The following is a 19,177-nucleotide window of genomic DNA, read 5'->3' on the forward strand; positions in this document are numbered from 1 at the left end:
ATATCCCAGACTGCTGGAAAAGTCTCTTGCAGTCAGTTCGGGGGGTTTTGCAGTACAGGGGGGTTTTGCGGGGAGTGGCAAACATCAATGCACAGCCAAGGAGAGACCGATCAGTCAAGGAGATGGATCATTTTCAGCGTGATCTCTAGCACATTTCTCGTGCACCCGAGTCACATTTCTTCAGACAGTCCTGACGGAAATCAAACCTTCTCTCCGGTTTTTAAGATTATTTTACGACAAGAGATATAATTATAAACCGCAATGTGATGGGGTGGATTTCACAGAGGAATCAATGTGGCTATAAAAAATAAAAATAGTTACATGACTAATATTCTGCTAAAAATTCCCCACTGCAGACTTTTCATAGCTCCTAATCTGTGCAGACACTAAGGAGATCTAAGGAAGACACATCGGTCATAGCTACTTTAGTGTTGTGTGGGATTTCAGGACATTCATGAGAATTCAAAGGTACCAGCTGTCATTCGGTCAGGCCCATAATTAGTTTATCGTGTAGCAAGGCGGCTAAATGGTGAAAGTGATTTGGGTCCATAGTCCACAAACCCAGACACCTCCATGAAGAACAATAAGGAGCTCCTTCAGCAAGGGGATAGGCAGGCACATCCTTGTCTAGGATCCCAGTCTCCTCTCCTGTGTGAAATACAAAAATGAATAGTGGCAGGGTCCTGGGTCCATTAACGTAAATATATCTGAGTTCCAGAAACTGAAAAATATATACAGTATTTGGCCATTGAAGCAAAGACGAAATCTATAAATGAATATATAGAAACAGAGCCTCTAGTGCAGGGGTAACCAACATGGATGCTCCCAAGGACCACATGAGTTGCCCGTGGACCTGTTCTATAAATAGCACAACTCATCAGTGGGCAGCGTCTAAAATTTAATTTTATCTTGTTGCTATTCTTCTTTAATCACATTTGAAAATGACAATATCTTTAAAAAAAAAAAAAGCATTTAAAACATGTTTATTATACATGAAGTTTAGGTAAGATTAGGTAAACTCTGTTCTATTCTAGTTCATTGGTAGTATGGCTCAGTACCCGTGAAGTAGCTCTCAGTTTCAAAAAGGTTGGTGACCCCCGCTCCCGTGACTTAGCAATGGGCACTGCAGTGGAACAAAAGTGTGAATCTGAGCTCATTCGTTCTGAAAGGATGCTTTATTTGCCATTGGTAAAGTATGAGCACAGGTAGATTAGAATGCTTCTCCTTTGATATATAGGCACACATACAAGTGAGAGTGAAGACTGGGGTCACAAGGGGTGGGGCCTAGAGCTCGCCTCAGGCAGCACAGTGCAGAGACACAATGTGGATGGAAAAATAGCTCATCACAGCATCTCACACACATACACCAAAGCTGGCTGGATTACACTCTGGTTAAGTATAATGTAACCCCCTCTTACTTTCTAGGCCTGAAGCCTAGCTGGTGTGAGAGGCTGGCCAAACAAAGGGCAACCAGGTGCCAACAAGTGGTTGAAAATTAATCTCCCAGCACGAAACCCCGAGATGAGGAACTTGTTTCTGTGCTTGCATTGACAGTAGAGATTTGGGCTTTGCCAGTTGTCTAATCTGCTAATTGGCTCAGTTCACTCAGTGGCACTTTTATAAAGTCTTTGCTGAATTGCTAGTCCTGACAATGCTATAGCCAAACCACTAGTAAACTGTTGAAACTAATGAGGACCTATACCTTCAATGAGTTAGTGATTAAATCTACCAGGTTTCTAGACAGAGGTCATCAAGAGTGAGAGTCCATAAAACCAATGAGTTAAACAAAAAAAATACAGCTATATTTAAGAGAAATCCCCATAGCGAAGCAGGGACACACTCGTAAATCAGGATTCTGAACATTGCCTTCTCTCGTCAACCAGCACAGGCCCAGCTGTACCACGCAGGATAAAACAACACAAGGCTGTTTACCTGAAAGTCATAAAAAGCGAAATCCTGCCAGTTCTGTTCATCGTAGTGTTTTGATTCATTGGATTGCCGGTTTAACTGGACACTTGTCTGTAGTTTATCTATATGTGATGTGGTAGCAGTGCATTTCTTACAGTTACAGTATGCTTTCGGTGAAAATTAATTGAAATGAAATATAGATGTTAGACGTGTTATGGATGGCTAAGTTCTTGTGAGTTGTCAGTGTTGTCCCCCTTTAACTATGATATTTGCTGTATTGATTTATGTATTAAACATGGATGGTAGCACATGGACAATCATATGAACAACCTGCATGTATTTAAATGTTGTTTCAGTTTGTGTTGAAATAACAGCAACAACAACAATAATAATAATTAATAATAATAAATTAAAACTCTTTATGGATCTTTCACATTACATTCCTGACTGGCAGTAATCAATGAATTTTTTGCACAAAACTAGATGGAATCAATGCAGTGTATTACTGTAGAATAGTGGAAAAAAGAAGAGTATTTTTGCTAAACCAGCATGGTAATGGTAACAAATGTATAAAATGTGATGTATTCCAGTCCTTCATACGAAGGCCACCACAACTGAAGAGGATAAGGATTTTTGAAGTATAATTTTATTTCTGTGCTAATGGATGTTTTCCAGTACTGCAGAAATTTTGAAATTGTTTACAAAGATGAATCTGACACAGAGTGCTTATTTGAAATTCCACAGAGCACAAATAAAAGGAAAGATAAATTCAGTGGGGAAAAGTAGCAAACATAAATAATTTGAGAACTGCTGATGGACAAAAAAAAAACTTAGATCATTCGGTTTCCAAGCTACGTCTTGGAATAGGAGAATTTATTTACTATTGTATAGTGATCATTCTAGGATCATGACGCAATTAGCCTGAAATAATATAGCAATAATAACTTGATATGGATTTAGAAGAGTTATCTACTGTTATTTCAAGTCTTATTTGTTTACGCTGAATCTGTATGTTCTTGCTTATGTGGGAGCAGGTGAAAATGTCAACTGCCGTCTATCGGCTGTATTCAGAAATGTCAGCTTTGGTCTCCTTGCCTGTCAGCCGCGAATGGCTGGAGGATGAAAGTGAAGAGGCACCTGCCGTCGCTCCCTAGCTTCGGTCCTCGATCATGGAGACACTTCCCTCTGTGCCTTCTTAACGCATCGCGCCAAAATGAATTCCTTAAATTTAAAGCCCATCAGTTTTGAAACAAGTTTGTATTTGTAGGAAGGTTCAGGCGAACGTCGCGAATGCAAGGCAGATGGAAAAGTTACTGCGAGATGCTTTCTGAATAACATGTTTTTTATAATATTGCGGGTAATTTAAAATACTGCTCAGGTACGGGACTATTTAAAATATTTTTTATTGTTCTATGTCTACATGAGACTTTCTTGGTAATGAAGGGGGCCCTGCGGACTACGTATGACTTCAAAGACATTTTGGCAGACGTTCCCGCAATCTCAGGGCTCGGGCAGCAACGACCAGACTTCATTTGATATAATAAATGTAATTTCCCCTCGGCGAGCCTCTCAAATTGCACCGGCTTTTTTCTTGATGCAGTAATTTGTATACACTTTTCGCAAGCCGTAGCCCGGCACTGGACTCGGCGAAGGAAATAAGGCAGCTGTCTCTGTGCAAACCTGAAGGACACGAAGTTTGGCATCCAACCTGAATACATAAGACGTTCCTGCATTTCATCCTGGGTTTATTTCATGAAGACATTCAGTATAATCTATTCTATATTTTTTCCAGTTATACCCTGCAGGAAATTAGGTTCCTCAATACAGCCTAACTGTACACCAAATGCTTTAACAATCACTGGCCGGGCACGTTACTCTCTTGGTTCAACCTCCATTGCGCATCTCTAAGTTCTAAGTGTTTCTTTGTGTACAGCGTGTGAGATTCTGTTATGTGTTACTTTTTGGTATCTATAATGAACCGCAGTACTTCTTGTCTTGCATTTATTTGTCACTATGGTCTCCCTGAAGCACTCGAGTAAGGATTTCATTGTACGGCACCATGTTATCACCATGTTAACAGCTTCTCCTATTCAGGGTCCCAGTGCGCCTGGATCCCATCCCAGGCAGAACAGGTCGCAAGGCTGGGATACACCTTGGATGGGATGCCAGAGCTATAAATGATAATAACAAATCTTAAGAATGGAGTTAATTCAGAAAGAATGAATCAAATATCATAGCGAGCTAAACTGGTTGATGATTAGAAGGTTTTTGCAATGTTAAATATATTAAGGTAAGTAAAATCCGAAGGTATTTCAGTGTTGACTGATGAAATGAGGTATTTTATTAAAATCATGGTACAATTTATATATAAATACAAGATACAAAAAGTAAAACAAAACTAATTTGAGGCTACCTTGCTGAATTAAACACAGCCGTGCCAAAGTCCTCTGTCTTCCTCCGTAATGCTGCGTTCTCCTCCCAGCTGTCATAATAGTGGGAGGAAGCTTCTCGGCTCGACCAGACTGTAGGACAGGTTCCTCAGGTCCGCTAGGGAGTGAACTGGCTTATAGCCCAGTAAAGACAGAGTGCGGTTGCAGAGAGTCTGCACCACACCCACGATGTCATAGGCGAGCCGCAGTCTCCAGCTTTCCGCAGTGGCTCTGGAGTCCCTAGTGGTGGAGTACTTATAGTTCCCCTCTGTGGGCGAGGCGCTGCGCCTGGTGTTCTGTAAAATCCAGGCTCGCACCTTCTGGTCCATCTCCAAACCGACAAATCGGTAGATCTCCTCCGCCTTCTCCTCAGGGTGAAGGGCCAAGTCCTCGTAGCGCACCAGTAGGTACTTCCCCCTAAGCCAGGGTGGCTGCCTGAGGCCCGTCTGGGCGGAGTCTGCTAGATCCTGGCAAGTACGCGTGATCTGCGTTAGGTCCACGTAGCGCGGCTGCCTCCCAGTGGCGTTCCAGATTTTCCAGGCCCGGAACTGGTCACCGAAGGCACCCATGCGGGAAGCCAGGATGCCCCGGGGGTCACGCACGAGGTGCACGATCCTCAGGTGCAGGCGGGGGTCTTCGGACAGTGTGCGCAAGTCCTGCACCTCGGGGATGCGTACCGTCTTGATAGCCACGTGACCCCGAGCCAGGCAGGCCTGGGAGGCCAGTGTGAGGTTGAGTGTCCGGCATCGCCGGGGGCACCAGGCCTCGTCGGGCTCTCCTGGGGCCCCGCCGCTCTCGAGGCACACGGGGGGCGAGCACAGGGCACTGCTGGAGGCCCGCCTGAAGAAGGAGCCCGTCAGGTGGTCCTGAGGTTCAGGCCGGATGTAGTTCTCAAGGAAGTGGAGGTCGCAGGTGTACATGTTGAGGAGCAGGTCGCGGTAGGCGCCTAGTAGAGCCCGAGGATCCAAGCCACGGCGCAGCCTACTGCTGGAATTGGTGAAGACCTGCTGGACGTGGTAGAGGGGCTCAAACACGTAGAAGATACTGGGGTGCTGGTTGAATAGCTGTCCTGTGAAAGAGGACCCGCTGCGGGTGGTAGCAAAGAGGAGGATATGCTTCCGGGAGGAGGAGAGAGAGGAGAAGCTCCCCTCAGACGGAGGCCTCCCATCACAAAGGGACCTCCATCGGTACTCTGCAAGCAAAAGAGATGGAAGACAGAGGTGAGGTGTCATGCCTGCTTCATCCTTGCGAAAAGAAAACAAGCTTCTAATCAAAGATTGTCAACAAAGCCAAACATAGTATAAGAAAACCTTAATAAACACCAATAAATATGCACACTGCCAAAGGATATCATTTTTTAATTTCTTTTTAATTTTTTTGGACGCACCACTTTTATAATCTCTGGCGTTCATTATGAGGTATGAATTCTGGGATATATGTGGAATTGCATTACAAGCCTTCTGGAAAATTATGAAAATTGAATGTACAAGAAATTAAATTCAGCAATTATGTTTGGTAGCTGAGAATTGCACCAGGGTTATATTAACACAGCCCCTGAACACAAGACTGCCTGCTCTATGCTTGAGTAAATCTCAGCATCATAGCACATAATATAATGAGCTATTGTCAATGAAAATATAAAAATAAATGATTCTTGTATTTATATTTTGTTTTCTATTTGTAATAAAGTATGTAAATTATGTAAACTACAAACAAAACAAGCATTGTTTTATGAACTAAATTTTGTAAACAAGCATCAACAATAGCTCGCATATGTACAACTACATGTTCTTCCACAACGATGTATCGTTTAAATGAATTTGTAACAAAAACAGCTATTTTTTTTATTTCAAATCAAATGGATTAATCATCCGATAAAACTGCATAATTTCTTTAATAAGTAACTGTAAGCTGTTTTCCTGCTGTGTTCTAAATGGAAATCAATAGATTGCATCAAGGGGCAGTTAGCAGAAGAAGCTGCGTGCAGCTAGTCTATGGAAACGGACGAAGTGCTGATCTGTTATAAAATAAAAGTGTGATATTTCATCTCCTCCTACGAATATAACTGCAAATTTCACACTCGTGTTTACCAGTTTGCCAGTCTTCCCTAATTAAACCCTGAAGAAATTTAGTCGAACCGCACGAGATTCATCTGTCGGTAAAAACGTGCTACAGGACGACGAAGGCGGAAACATGAAATCCCTCTAAAGTAACAAAGGATGCATGATGCTGCTTCTTAGGACACAGAAGGCTAAGTGCCATAGTCAAATTAATTAGAGGCTGGGGCTTCGTTATACATGATAAATGAAAAGGCTGGAGTCATCTTTAATAATCAAAAAGTGACCATGCCTGCAAAAGTACAGAGATGAAATATTGCTATCGTAAATTATTATTGCCATTACAGGAGTTAAATTGCATGATTAACGGCAGCCACCATTTAAAAATCTTTTGCATTACTAATATATAAAATATAACACATTAAAATGGCCACCGTATTATGTGCTTTTGTATTTTACAGCTAACAATTACTCATATAATGGAATTCAGGCCATTTATTGTGGAAAAACCATCTAATGCCAAAACTAATTTCCCTTGGCACCAAAGGAAGAAGGGCTGGCAGGTGTCTGCCCTCTACTGGTCATATTGAAAATATATATTCTCAATTAATAAAAAAAACGCAAAGCCCTAATTAAACGAAAATGTCCCAGTATGAAAACAAGCTGCTGTTTACAAGAAAAAAAAAAAAAAAAAGGATTTTTACAAATTTATAGCATGATCACTTTGTATCTCTGTGTCCCCTCACCTGATCATCAACTGCCCCATTCACACTCTGGACCACATGTCTATTTCCAAAAACAGAGTAATTATCTGTATCCATTAAAATAGACAGATCAGCAAGTGTAGCTGCACAGCATTTTGCTTTTGTGTGAACTGATCTTCTGAAGTGCTGCCGTCCAGCTTCTCTGTCTGTGGCCGTTTATTAATATTAAGATGAACACGACATGAACAAAAAGCGAGGGCCCGCGCACAGCCGTACAGCAAGCAATTCTTTCGAGTATTTGTGCTAATTCAGAGTAATATGGAGGTGGCCTTTCAGTCTGAAGTCTTGGCAGCTTTCCCTTCAGCCTTCATGTTCATCGTGTGGTGAGATCGGCCTCACTCACACACACAGGCACACACATACCTATTAGATATCTATATCTTTGTGGGGATTCTCCATTCATTCCTGACTATGACAACCTTAATCTCTATCCAGGCCTAACCAAACAAAATATAAGACATTTTTTTATTGCATTCACATATTATTATAAAATTAAGTTTCTCCTTCTGGGGATCGAAAAAATGTCCCCACAAGGTCAAAATAACAGGTTTTTATCACATTGTACTGACATTTGGTCCCCACAACGTAATATGTACAACATCTCTCTCTCTCTCTCTCACACACACACACACACACACACATATATATATATATATATATATACACCCACAGGTTTGTATTCATATCATTCATTAATTTTTATGGGCGTGACCCTAATCCCAACTACAACAACCCCTAACCCAGCCCTAATCTTAACCATAATTAACCAATTTAAATATTTTTTACATTTTTTGGTTGCATCCACAGATTTTTATAGAATGGTCCCCAAAACATCAAAATAACAGGTCGTCATCACGTTGTGGGGACACAATGTAATATATAAATAACCCACACTCAGACACCAAGCAGAGACATGCAGACAGGTTTACTTATACACACACAACCTCACAAAACAATTATTTCAACAGAAGCAGGTGGGAGGGTCTGCATGTGTGAGCTTAAGATCAGGGTACGTGGGCGTGAGTCTGCAAAGCGCCCCTCCATGGAGTACGTGGGGGCCAGCCACCCTCCCACACACGCACACACATCCAGGGCAGGACTGCAGCCTACCTTTGGGCCGGCGGAGTTGGCAGCGGTCCGCCCCACCGCAGGGCTCGGCGATGGAGCCCCTCAGTGAGCGGATGGCCGTGTACTGCACCCCGAGTGATGCGCACACCAGCAACAGCACTGTCTTCCAGGAGCACTCCATCCTGGCTGCCTGCCGGCCCTACATCCTCAGCTCTGCGACCGAGGACCGAGAGAGAGAGAGGCGGTCACAGGGAAGTTCACCAGAGACACCAAACAGAGCATATCTTCCATTATGATACAGTCATCCTGTTATTTTGGCTTTAAACTGGACAACATGCAAATATAAAACAATAAGTAAAAATAAAAAACTGTATAACAGTTTTAAATACAAATGTTCTTGGCCACTTCATCTGACTATACTGGCAACTGAAACCGACCCAACTTTTTTAATCCTTTTTTTTTTTCTTTTCATATCCTGGGTAATTTGATGATTAAAAAACGGCTACAGTCGAAGAGCTCAGGAGTTTCACCGCTGCGACTCCTCTCTCCTCTCTGGGGCCCTGAACGTCTAGTTAGAGTGCAGCTTATTTAGAAATGCCCCCCTACAATATCACTTATCAAAGCTATAGACGCCGGATTACGGATCAACATGATTGTTATTCCCATTGTACGCCGATTTTTCTATTTTTGTAACTCGAGCGCATAGAGCTTGTCTAGGGGCACTGTGAGGCTTAGGCGACCCGCGGCGGCTGGGATCGCTGGCGCTCCCGTCACCGCGCACATTAACTGCAGTCCCTCCGGTTACGGCTTTGCTTCGCGCTTTAAGCGAAGGGCGGTGATTGGCAGCAGTAAGCTTCGCAGCCCCGTATCTCCCATCAGTATCCTACTGTTTAAATCCATCCAGAAACCACTTAATGCGTAGGAGCGAAAGCCAATGCACAGTAGCTTCCATTTACAATTTAATAATCCGTTCCCCAGAACTAGTGCTTTTGAACTTCTCTTCATCCGTAAACATCCCTTAATAGCTATTTACAGGCCTCAATTAACACGCGAATGCGAAAAAATAACAGGCCTGTACCAGGAAAAAGACTCAGGAAAAAAACGCGATTATAAGGAATAATTCGAACAGGTAGCGAAACACCAGAACAGAGTGGAGGTTGGGGAAATGGGGGGATTTTTTCAGTGTTTCTTGAACATCTCGAGAGATTGGACTGAGACGTCATAAAGAACATGTTGTGAAAGTATTTTTGCTTCAAAAAAGGAATTTAATAATGCAGATGCAAAAGAAAGCTACTGCACGTTCCATTGCTGGTGGCTGAATGATTTTTTTATTGCTGGTAGGCCTACTTATAGCAATTTTAAGCACTTACAATCGCTTTTCTTCCGAAAACTAGAGTTTGAGCTGATGGTTATTCTAAAACTTCCATATTTCCTGCTATATAATAGCCCGACAAAATCACAGTTAGTTTTAAAACGGGGTCAAATAAAATTTACCCTGCGAGATCGATAAATTGAAGACAACCAGGCATAATCCAATCATTATGTCCTTTCCAACTGATAATGTATTGCCGTTTGGTCCTTAGTTTTATTCTCTCTAATAAGCTACATAATATTGTCTATGATTGCACGTAGGCCTATACAGATATAGATGTAAGGTATCATCAATAGTTTTTTAATCACAGCGGAGGCCTAAATGTTGTACATCAGTATGTGACGAATGTTACAAAATTCTAATTATGTACAGCTAGACACTTAACAAACTGGCTGTCTAAAAACTGCAAAAATACTATATAGCTATCACTGCTTAACTAAGTGTTACTAGTGGACACGCATATGTGAGGAGGAAAGTGCAAGGTGACGTGGGATTTGGCTAAACCCCCACCCTGGGACACCGGGAGCTCAAGGTGCGTTGAAACTGTCAGTCTGGCCCTGCCTTTTAATATCGGACTAGTATCCACTTTGTTCCCGTCTTATTTTGACTCACAGTGAAAGTTTCACACAGAAGGATGCAATCATTGTCTGCATATATTATGAACTTTAAGATTTTTAGTTAAATGTTTAAATATCAGTGCTCATAATTAGACAACAATCAATTAGACACCACTTCAAAAGGCAACATTATGCTGGGGGTCAAATACATTAACCAAGTAATTAAACCGCCCCTCAAGGCGGCTCTTCCGCACCGCACCCCGCCCCTCGGTAACGGTGCATACTGTAACACACTAAGAGGTTATTAAACGGAAAGTAATCGAAAGCGAGTATTCAGCTGCAGTCACCGAGATTGTTCTAGAACCAGTGCTCGAAGTAGCTAAGCTGTACCTCTTTGTGTTCTCTTCAGAGTACGGAACGTTTCTCTCATACCGCCACCTCTTATAATCTGCCGGTACTGAATGAGAAGGGGTTGGCACCTGTTTGATGCTTGGGTCACGCCTGAAACACCATTACTGAACTAGGTTTGCGAACAGCATATTCATTTACTGTGTGCATAATATTTGCAAATTTGAGGCAAGTTCCCTGGGTGTGCGCGCAAGTTCGTCGTGGAAATGAACGGCAACTCCGTAGATATACAGCCATTTATATTGAGACAGAATAAATGATCAAATCAGACCAAATGCCACGCGTCTGTGTCGTGTGGTGTTGGAATTGGAAAAATAAAGAAAAAGGTCCTTGATTTGGGGCATTTTTCCACTATGACAATTTCACTGTCATACACATAATAGCCAGTTGTGTGTTCAGGACAGCTGGCTTCAAAGTGCACTAGTTTGCAAGAAGATAAAGTACGATCTGATTGCTCATGCCGATATTTTCGGACACAGAGACGGACAATAAGTATTTCAGTGTTTGTTGTACAGTGTAATCGCTCGCTAACTTGACAACTTTCCATAGCTGTCACGCATGCATCATTCCGGCACACATTCATTATTTTATACGCCAATCCGCAGGACAAAAAACATCTACTAAGTTCATTTTGAAAAACAGAACCGATACACCTGCGTCGAAAGGCAACATCGACACACAGCCTATGAAGTCTTTTGTATGCCTTAAAAAACACCGTATATGAAAATCATACAAAATGTCTAAGCAAATGTGAACGTTAGAATAACTAAGTGCTCAGAAATTTCACAGCGCATCCTTTCATGAAAACCACATGGACAGGAAATAAGCCGTAGAGGTACCTGGACGTAAGAAATCGTAATACACATAAAACCACGCACGACATAGGCTACTATACACAGAAGACCACTACAAATAGTGAACTGATTTAAAAGGCATGATACCGTTATTTTGGTAACTAGTCTATTTCTAATATACATATGCCGTATTTGGATTGACAGAAACAGACGACTGCTCACAACCTGGAGTGAGCACAGAGTTTGAAATAGACCAGACCCCTAGCTGGTTAATCCACCGCGATTGCATATAGAGTGAATTACATACACTCTGTCCGTGGAGATAACAATAGCTTGCGAACCTCGTGGCAATATGCATGCATTGGACATCTTACCATGTATAGCTGTCCCCCGCAAGAAAAAAATGAATGATTAAATCAACAAACAGGTAAAACGTGTCAGGCGAAGCAAATGCAAATCCGGATGCTGCTTCCTAGGCTGTCTAGTTTAAATAGTCCTCCGGGTAGCACAAGCCGAGTTGCGGCCAATAGCGGAGGGGGCTGAGTAATCCAATAAGGAAGAACAGAAGGCGCAGATTTGATGGACAGCGGAGGAAGAAGAGACGAGCGCATCTGCCCGCGATTTACAGTACCGACAGCCGGAGACTAACTGCGGTCACCCGCCGCAATAAAAGCGATCCAGGCGCCCGGCACTTTATTTGAGCTCCGATCGCTGGTGTAGGCAGCTCACACAAGGACAAAAAATCTTGTCTGCATTTTCTCAATTATAAATAGTTGAATATTTCAGAGTTATATCCTGCAACACACGGACACACACAAAGGTTTGTAGGTATATCTTTGTGGGGACTCTCCATTCATTTCTATGTGTAAAACTCGAATCACAACATGACGACCTTAACCCCTACCCAGACCCCAACCTTAACCACAAGTAACGAAACAAAATACGAGACTTTTGACATTTTTACTTTTTTGATTGCATTCACAGACCATTATGGGGACCTGAAAAATGGTCTCCAAAACGTAAAAATGATTTTTGTTGCATTGCGGGGAACATTTCGTCCCCACAAAGTAATATAAACATGAAACACATTAGAAATATAAACAATAATATAAACACACACACACACAGACAATTTGAGCCCCTTAATCTCCAGAAAATGTCGCAACAGTTGGAATGTCTCCCTTGTTTTGAAGGAGTGTAAAACATTATTTATAAAATTATATTATTTCCGTTCAGGTTACATTTATCCCTACCCGAGCCGAAAACGTAATGGCGTATTAAATTCAACTCTTACAGATTCTGGGTTCCTTTGGTTGCATGTGACCATAACAAACGCGAGAGATCGCGAAGTTACTGGAATGAAGTGACAAGACAGATTATGTCAAAAGGGCATCGCGATTCCATGCTCTGTTCAAGGTGGGAGGGTTAAGGCGCATCAGAGTTTTCTCCCTAATATGAACAACAGGGTGTAGCGATCCCGATCCCTCAGGCAAGTTAAGGGCGAGCAACTGCAGTACGGTCCGCTCATCAGCACAATCACGATCCCCAGGTAATTCGGCGGGTCCACTAACCTCGAAGTCTTAAGCCCCTTTTCTACTGCTGACTCGGCTGTTACGACGGAGGTTTTGGTGAAAATAAAATACTGGGCTTCAGCTGTCTTTTAAACCAATGGCTCAATCAAAACGTTCCCTCCCGAAACACTCAAAAACACGAGAGGGGCATTTGGCAGGTTAGCTTTTTAAAGATTCCCAAGAAGCCGCATTTACCGAAAGAGTATTTTAGCAAAATTATTTCTCAAAAACATCTAGCTCAGAAATACATTAAGTCTAATACTGAAAGCTTTTCTGGTATGTATGAATGTGCGTAGCTGTTAAATGTATTAGAAAGCATTTTAACTCACGGGTTTGAGAATTAAGCGGGTTTCTAAGTTATGGGTTAGGCCACACTGATGATTTTTATTTCTTTACTTGAGATGTGGGATGAAACTCATAAATTGTCAAGATTTAACTATATACTCCTCATGAAGCATGTGGTTAAATTAGGCATGTTATTTTAATACACCTCTTTATACATTCTGCGTCATAGTTATTAATGATACGATCTGGTTTATTTACCTAATGCAATGTAAATACTGTATATAAAATATTACCATTCAGTAAATTTGAACTGTGTTGTTCCTTCACCACCCTGGTCTTCTGCGTGACTTTTTTCTATATTTATAAGGACCCAAGATAACAGATATGACTTTATGTTGGCTTGCAGATGTAAGCAATTTAACTTAGAGTATGCCACTTGTAAAAAGGAGAAATACAAATGAACAATTACTGACAGGAATTAACATTCACCATGAGTATTTAAAACATACAATTGGATTTAATGGCAGTGCCAAGTTTAAATAAATAAGTTTGAAATGTAGCACAGCAGTATGTAGGATTATGTATGTAAACTCAGTGGCTGCTATATTAGGTACTCCTAAGTAACACCATGCCGGAACCTGTTAGTTTCCACAACCACTTCAAAGCTTGACAACTTGACAACTCAGTATAATGTCCTTTCTGCACATTATACTGAGCTGTTGTTTTTGCACCGGTGACTTTAACAAATCTAGCTATTCCCCTCTGACCCACCTCATTAACAATGTGTTTTCACCCACAGAACTCATGCTATCTGGATATTCCTTTTTTTTTACTATTTATCACACGGTTCACTGTAAATTCTAGACACTGTAGTATATAAGAATCCCAGGATGGCTGTTTCTCAGATCCTGGAATTTGCTACATCTGGCACCAACAATCACCCCACGTTTAAAATCACTCATATCAGACCTCTTAACAGTTCTGATGCTTAGCCAAACACCACTGACCATGCCTGTTTGCTTTATATATTCGGTTGCAGCCACATTCTTGGCTGTTTGGAGGAGCGGGTTATGTGGATTTACACGCAGATGTACCTAACAAAGTCACCATTAAGTGTTTGTGGAGTATATAGGGTTATGTATGTGGGTCTATGCATGTTTCTCTGTAGGACTGTACATTTAGGGCTTTTAAGATGTACTTTAGCATTTTTGGCTTAAAATGCTGATTTAATTAGCAGCCCAAGAAACAAATCTGCTAAACCTATTGCCTTTGCTGCGATTGTTGTTATTGTTGTTCAGCCAATAGAAATGTCTGAGGAGCAAAAACTGCTTGTCATAAAGGCAGGGATGGCCATACTTTTTCAAGGGCCCCAGGCAACACTTTCCTTGGAAGTCCCCCCCCCCCCCCCCCACCCACAAAGAAAATTGATGATCATTTCACTTCCTCTACAACACAGGTAATCTGGGCGCCTTGGGCAGCTGTCTGTTCCACCTATAGCTTGAGTTGTTCCTGCATAAAATGTCCATTGGGCTTCTGTCTTTCAGCCGCTTATCCAGGACAGGGTAGTATGGGGTCTGGGTGCCCGTCCCAGGCAGCATAGGGCACAGGGCAGGGGTACAGCCTGGATGTTGTGCCGGTCTGTCATAGGGAAGAAGGACCCTGACACAGATAATTGCACACTATGGGCTATTTAGAGCTACTGACTCACATGGAAGTTTTTTGACTGGGGGAGGAAATTGGAGTACCAGGAAATTCATGCAACATGGGAAGAACAGACATACTGTACAGGTGGGGGGAGGGGGGTAAATGCTAACTTTGAAGATGTGAGGCAGCAGTGCTAGGCTATTGGACATATATAACTGAAACTACCCCATTAGTTCCAGTAATACAACATGCACAGATCAGCTACCTGGTGGCATTATAGCTAAAAAAATATATAAATCAAATAAAATCATTACTTTCTTGGCTCATGATTCATGGGGTCTGTGTCCTGGAGATAAATTTCCCAGAGTCCCAGTTATTCCCACCATATTGAATATCCCACTGTCAATGTATTTTTCTGAATCCTTCAGAGGGGGTCTGGTTCAATGCTACTGGGGCAATCAGCATTAAATATGCTTCAAGCATAAATTGGACCAAGACCTTTTAAAGTTTCGTAAATAATAAGGATTTCACTTAAGAAGACATCACCGCAAGAGGAAGCCTGACAACATTCACTCTCAAACTGTTCCGAATCAAGCTGAAGATTTACACACTGTGCCATTGTTAGTTTTAAATATTCCATTCTTGTACAAATAATTGCTTTAGGAAATGGCTGCCATCAGTCAATGGTTTTAGCACGCATTACACGTGATTACCAGTTGCCAGTGAGAATAATATACAGTATGCCGACATTTCAGCACAATACTACATTTCCAACTTTGGAATCAATCAGACACTAGGGGGTGCTATAGTGTTCAAGCAACGATTGAAGAATTGTACCATCCATTACATTCAATCTAAGGTCTTCCAGTTTCATCATTAGCTATGTTTCCATGAAATTAATTTTCTCATCTGCCACAATGTTGGAAACATTGAAAACACTTCCGAATCGTTTGACTGGTGAAGCTGAAACTATGATTCCTCTGCAAATATGGTGTATGTTGCATAGTCAATGCCTTAGTACAAGTGAGTCAGCAGATTTTCATACCATATGTTCAAAGAAAGCCAATATTTGCTACAAAAACACATGCCGCTCAATCCCCATAAAATGCTGCTTGCAGCAATATTTTCGATTATGGTTGTATGGGTGAAATAACCCAGGTTGGAATTACGTCGCACAACTTGGCCTCAATCACAACCCTTGTCCCAGAATTCATTCTGTGTGCCCTGCTTTCGCCTTGTCCTTATAGACCAAATGAAAATGTCTTTTGCTGGCATTCTAATTCCCAAGCCCAGAGTCTCTAACTGGAGATCACTTTTGGTCTTATCATCAAGGTCTTCGTTCCTGGCAAGTAGAGTCATAGCTAGAGACTAATCACCTGCAATCACAGCACACCTCCTCCTCTGCTACTGCTGTGTGCGATTAACTCCAGTGCATTTCCATCCTGCGGCTGATTGCCTTTGGATGCCTCCTCTGTTCTGTTTCCCCAGATTCTCTCTATCCAGCCACTGGGGGTATTGGGGATGCTTTTTTTTCTTATATATTTCTAGACCCGTGTTTAAGGCATAAAAATGCAACTCTGTTCTCAAACTCAGGGCCAGAAGGACACGGTAAGTGTTTATTTAGTCAAGATAAAATCTATATGTAGATTCTGTTCTCTAAGGTAATTAAATTGAAGGCCGGAGCAACGGTGTCTGCAAGTCCAGAGAAAAAACAGGACATCTCTTGCAGAATAATGATAGAAGTTTGAAATTACAAATGTATCTCATTTTGGCCCTTAGGAGATGTACTTTTATAATACAGAGTATGGTATATTTTATATTTTATCCTTATGTATGTAATTATTTCTGGCTTAAACATGCAGGGAAATCAAATAAACTTTAGGGTTTAATTGAAACACAAATGAAAAAAGAACGATTTTGCTTATGGATGCAGAAACATCCTGATGATTACATGTAACAAACACACTTTCTCTTCCTCTCCCTCTCACTGACACGATGGGAATTTCAGGCTCTAGGACCTATAAATCTAGGTTTTTAATGTATCTATCTGATACTGCATCAGTCCTGTGGTATAATTCTTAAATAGGGTCATTGATCGTTCTGAGAGTTAGACAGATATGTTTACTGCTGTTTATTTATCATCTTATAAAGCTAATTTAGCTTTCAATACATGTACAATGCCTTTTCACAACAGAAACTTGGCATATCAAATATGAAAGTATCTTAACAGCTGTGTAATGCTTTCTATCTCTTTATATCGCTTCCTGTTTCCTGTTTTATTCAGGTATACATGTTAGGTTTGATCTCGTGTGTGTGACTTACACACATATCTAGTCTGCTTCAGCTATGTGCTTACATAGCTAATACCACCAGATTAATTTGCACTCACCCACCAGAGCCAAAATCCAGGGTTGTGTGGTGTGTAATTGGCCCTGTTCACACTCAGATCCTTCATACACGCATTCACACACACACACGCACACACAGCTCAGTGCTGTTATGCCTGCAAGAGTAATGGCCGTCACAAATCATGTCAATGTGCTGCTTGCAGAAACAGTGGTGAGACAGATCATCTAACTTTCTGGGAGACTAGGTCCATTTCAGTGTTTCCCAGTATCCATGGGCGGGGGGGGGGGGGGGGGGGTTCTGAGGAATGGGGGATCTTGTTAAAATCTGGTGCTGGAAAGTGCTTCATAAAGCTTCATTCATGTTTAGGAACTTCTACAGCATGTTCAGGAAGGTCTGTGGCTACTTCATATTCACCCATATTCTCACTAGTGTTTTAGCCTTATTTTTTTCCACATTCATAACATTTTATATGTTTATTCCCTACTTCTTCCTGCTTTATGTATTTTTTTCATCTTCTCAATTTAAACTTTTGTGCTATGCTTTATTTTTTATTCCTTCTGCTCCAGAAGAATGACTCCTACATTCTCAGTTCGATGCCATACATATATTCACAGAGTGTCCTTTATATCGATATGGATGTATGGATGGATGGATGGATGAATTGAGTGACTGCCCGTTAATTTAGTAAACAGTGCAATTCTGGCCGTATTCAGCTCTATAAACATTGCAAGTATTCTTGTATTTATGCAGTGTCGCATTAATTTATGTTCTAATTTATGCATTAATTTCTGTGAAGCGTCTTTGCCTTATGACGTCTATCAGCATCTCTGAACCAAGTTAGAAGTTTCCTTATTTGTAACTATTGGCATCTTATCGCACTGCTCGTAAATATCGGTTTGGCACCTTTAATTGGGCATTTTTCTCTGACTAAAGCCCTCTCGAGAAGCTTACAATGTTCTGTATATGCTGACCCGTTCAATGCCAGCCGCATTTCTATACTTGGAAGTTCCCCAGCTGCCAAATACTCACAGATGGTTTCCATTGTGTAACGCTGAATGGGGCATTTGTCCAGCCATCCTGCACGTCTCTGTCTCCCCTGTGCAGCTCCTGAGAGGTGGAGAGTTTTTTTTTTTTGAATGCATGTGCGTTCAAAAAACATTAAATTGCTAAGCGAACTCGCTTGTGCTGATTGACATTTAAAGCGGGATGAGAGAGAACAAAAGAGTGGAAAAACTTTGACAGCCCCGCAGAATTGTAAATGCAGTGGGCTGGTGGCAAAGAATCACACTGCGTATTCTGTCAATTTGCTGAAATGAATAATCATCCATCTTCTATTACTGCTCATCGAATACGGGGTCAAAGTGCACCTGGAGCCTGTCCCACAAAGCAAGGCTACAGTGCCAAACTCTAAACAGTTATATTCATCATCATCATCATTCATACATCCATACAGCTTCCTTAAGTACTTATCCATTAAGGTCTTAATGAGCCCTGAGTGCATGACACAAAATTGGAGATGCAACAACAACAACAACAACAATAATAATAATAATAAAGACAAAGACAGTCCTAAATACTCAAAACATAATGCCAGATTTATAAGGTTTATGAAGCTAAGCCACATCTCAAGTATCCCGTCCTTATCCATGGTCATGTTGCATCCGTGGTCAAGACGTCGTCCTGACAACAACAGCCATCAGCTGGTTAAGGATTAACCTCGCTGTTCAGAGGGCTGTACTGCATGTTTCGGCCTCCCTGGGGAAGGGGGGGGGGGGGGCATGTATGGAGAATTATAAAGGCATATAACCACACAGGCTTGGGGAGGGCGGCTCCGACTTCCCTTTTGCCAGACAGCTCCTTCATCACCCTGGATATGAATTTAATAAACCGGAGGAAAGGAATCTATTGATCCTCAGATGAGGGATGTGTCTTCTCTGTCATCAGGACAGGAGCAGGCCCCGCGAAATCTGG

The 19,177-nt window shown here is 41.7% G+C and overlaps 1 protein-coding gene across 4 annotated transcripts; it reads right to left on the reverse strand.

The window, feature by feature from the left end:
- Positions 1 to 341: 341 nt before the first annotated feature.
- Positions 342 to 12,967, reverse strand: si:ch73-62b13.1 (Carbohydrate sulfotransferase 1-like). Of its 4 annotated transcripts, none has more exons than XR_007397205.1 (4): positions 11,732 to 11,962; positions 8,269 to 8,439; positions 4,322 to 5,529; positions 342 to 648 (listed from the first exon to the last, which is right to left on the reverse strand). XR_007397205.1 is itself a non-coding variant. In XM_049009757.1 (3 exons), exons 2-3 carry the CDS (start codon positions 8,405 to 8,407, stop codon positions 4,394 to 4,396), a joined length of 1,275 nt encoding a protein of 424 aa, XP_048865714.1. In that variant the 5' UTR covers positions 8,408 to 8,439; positions 12,929 to 12,967; the 3' UTR covers positions 4,232 to 4,393. The 4 variants fall into 4 exon arrangements, 2 of the variants coding, with proteins under 2 accessions (XP_048865714.1, XP_048865713.1); XR_007397204.1 differs by lacking the exon at positions 342 to 648 and adding an exon at positions 1,037 to 4,079; XM_049009757.1 differs by lacking the exons at positions 342 to 648; positions 11,732 to 11,962 and adding an exon at positions 12,929 to 12,967 and having other exon boundaries at positions 4,232 to 5,529.
- Between the last annotated feature and the right edge of the window lie 6,210 nt (positions 12,968 to 19,177).

Source organism: Brienomyrus brachyistius, chromosome 3, assembly GCF_023856365.1.
Source record: "Brienomyrus brachyistius isolate T26 chromosome 3, BBRACH_0.4, whole genome shotgun sequence".
In the NCBI taxonomy this organism is placed as follows: Eukaryota; Metazoa; Chordata; class Actinopteri; order Osteoglossiformes; family Mormyridae; genus Brienomyrus; species Brienomyrus brachyistius.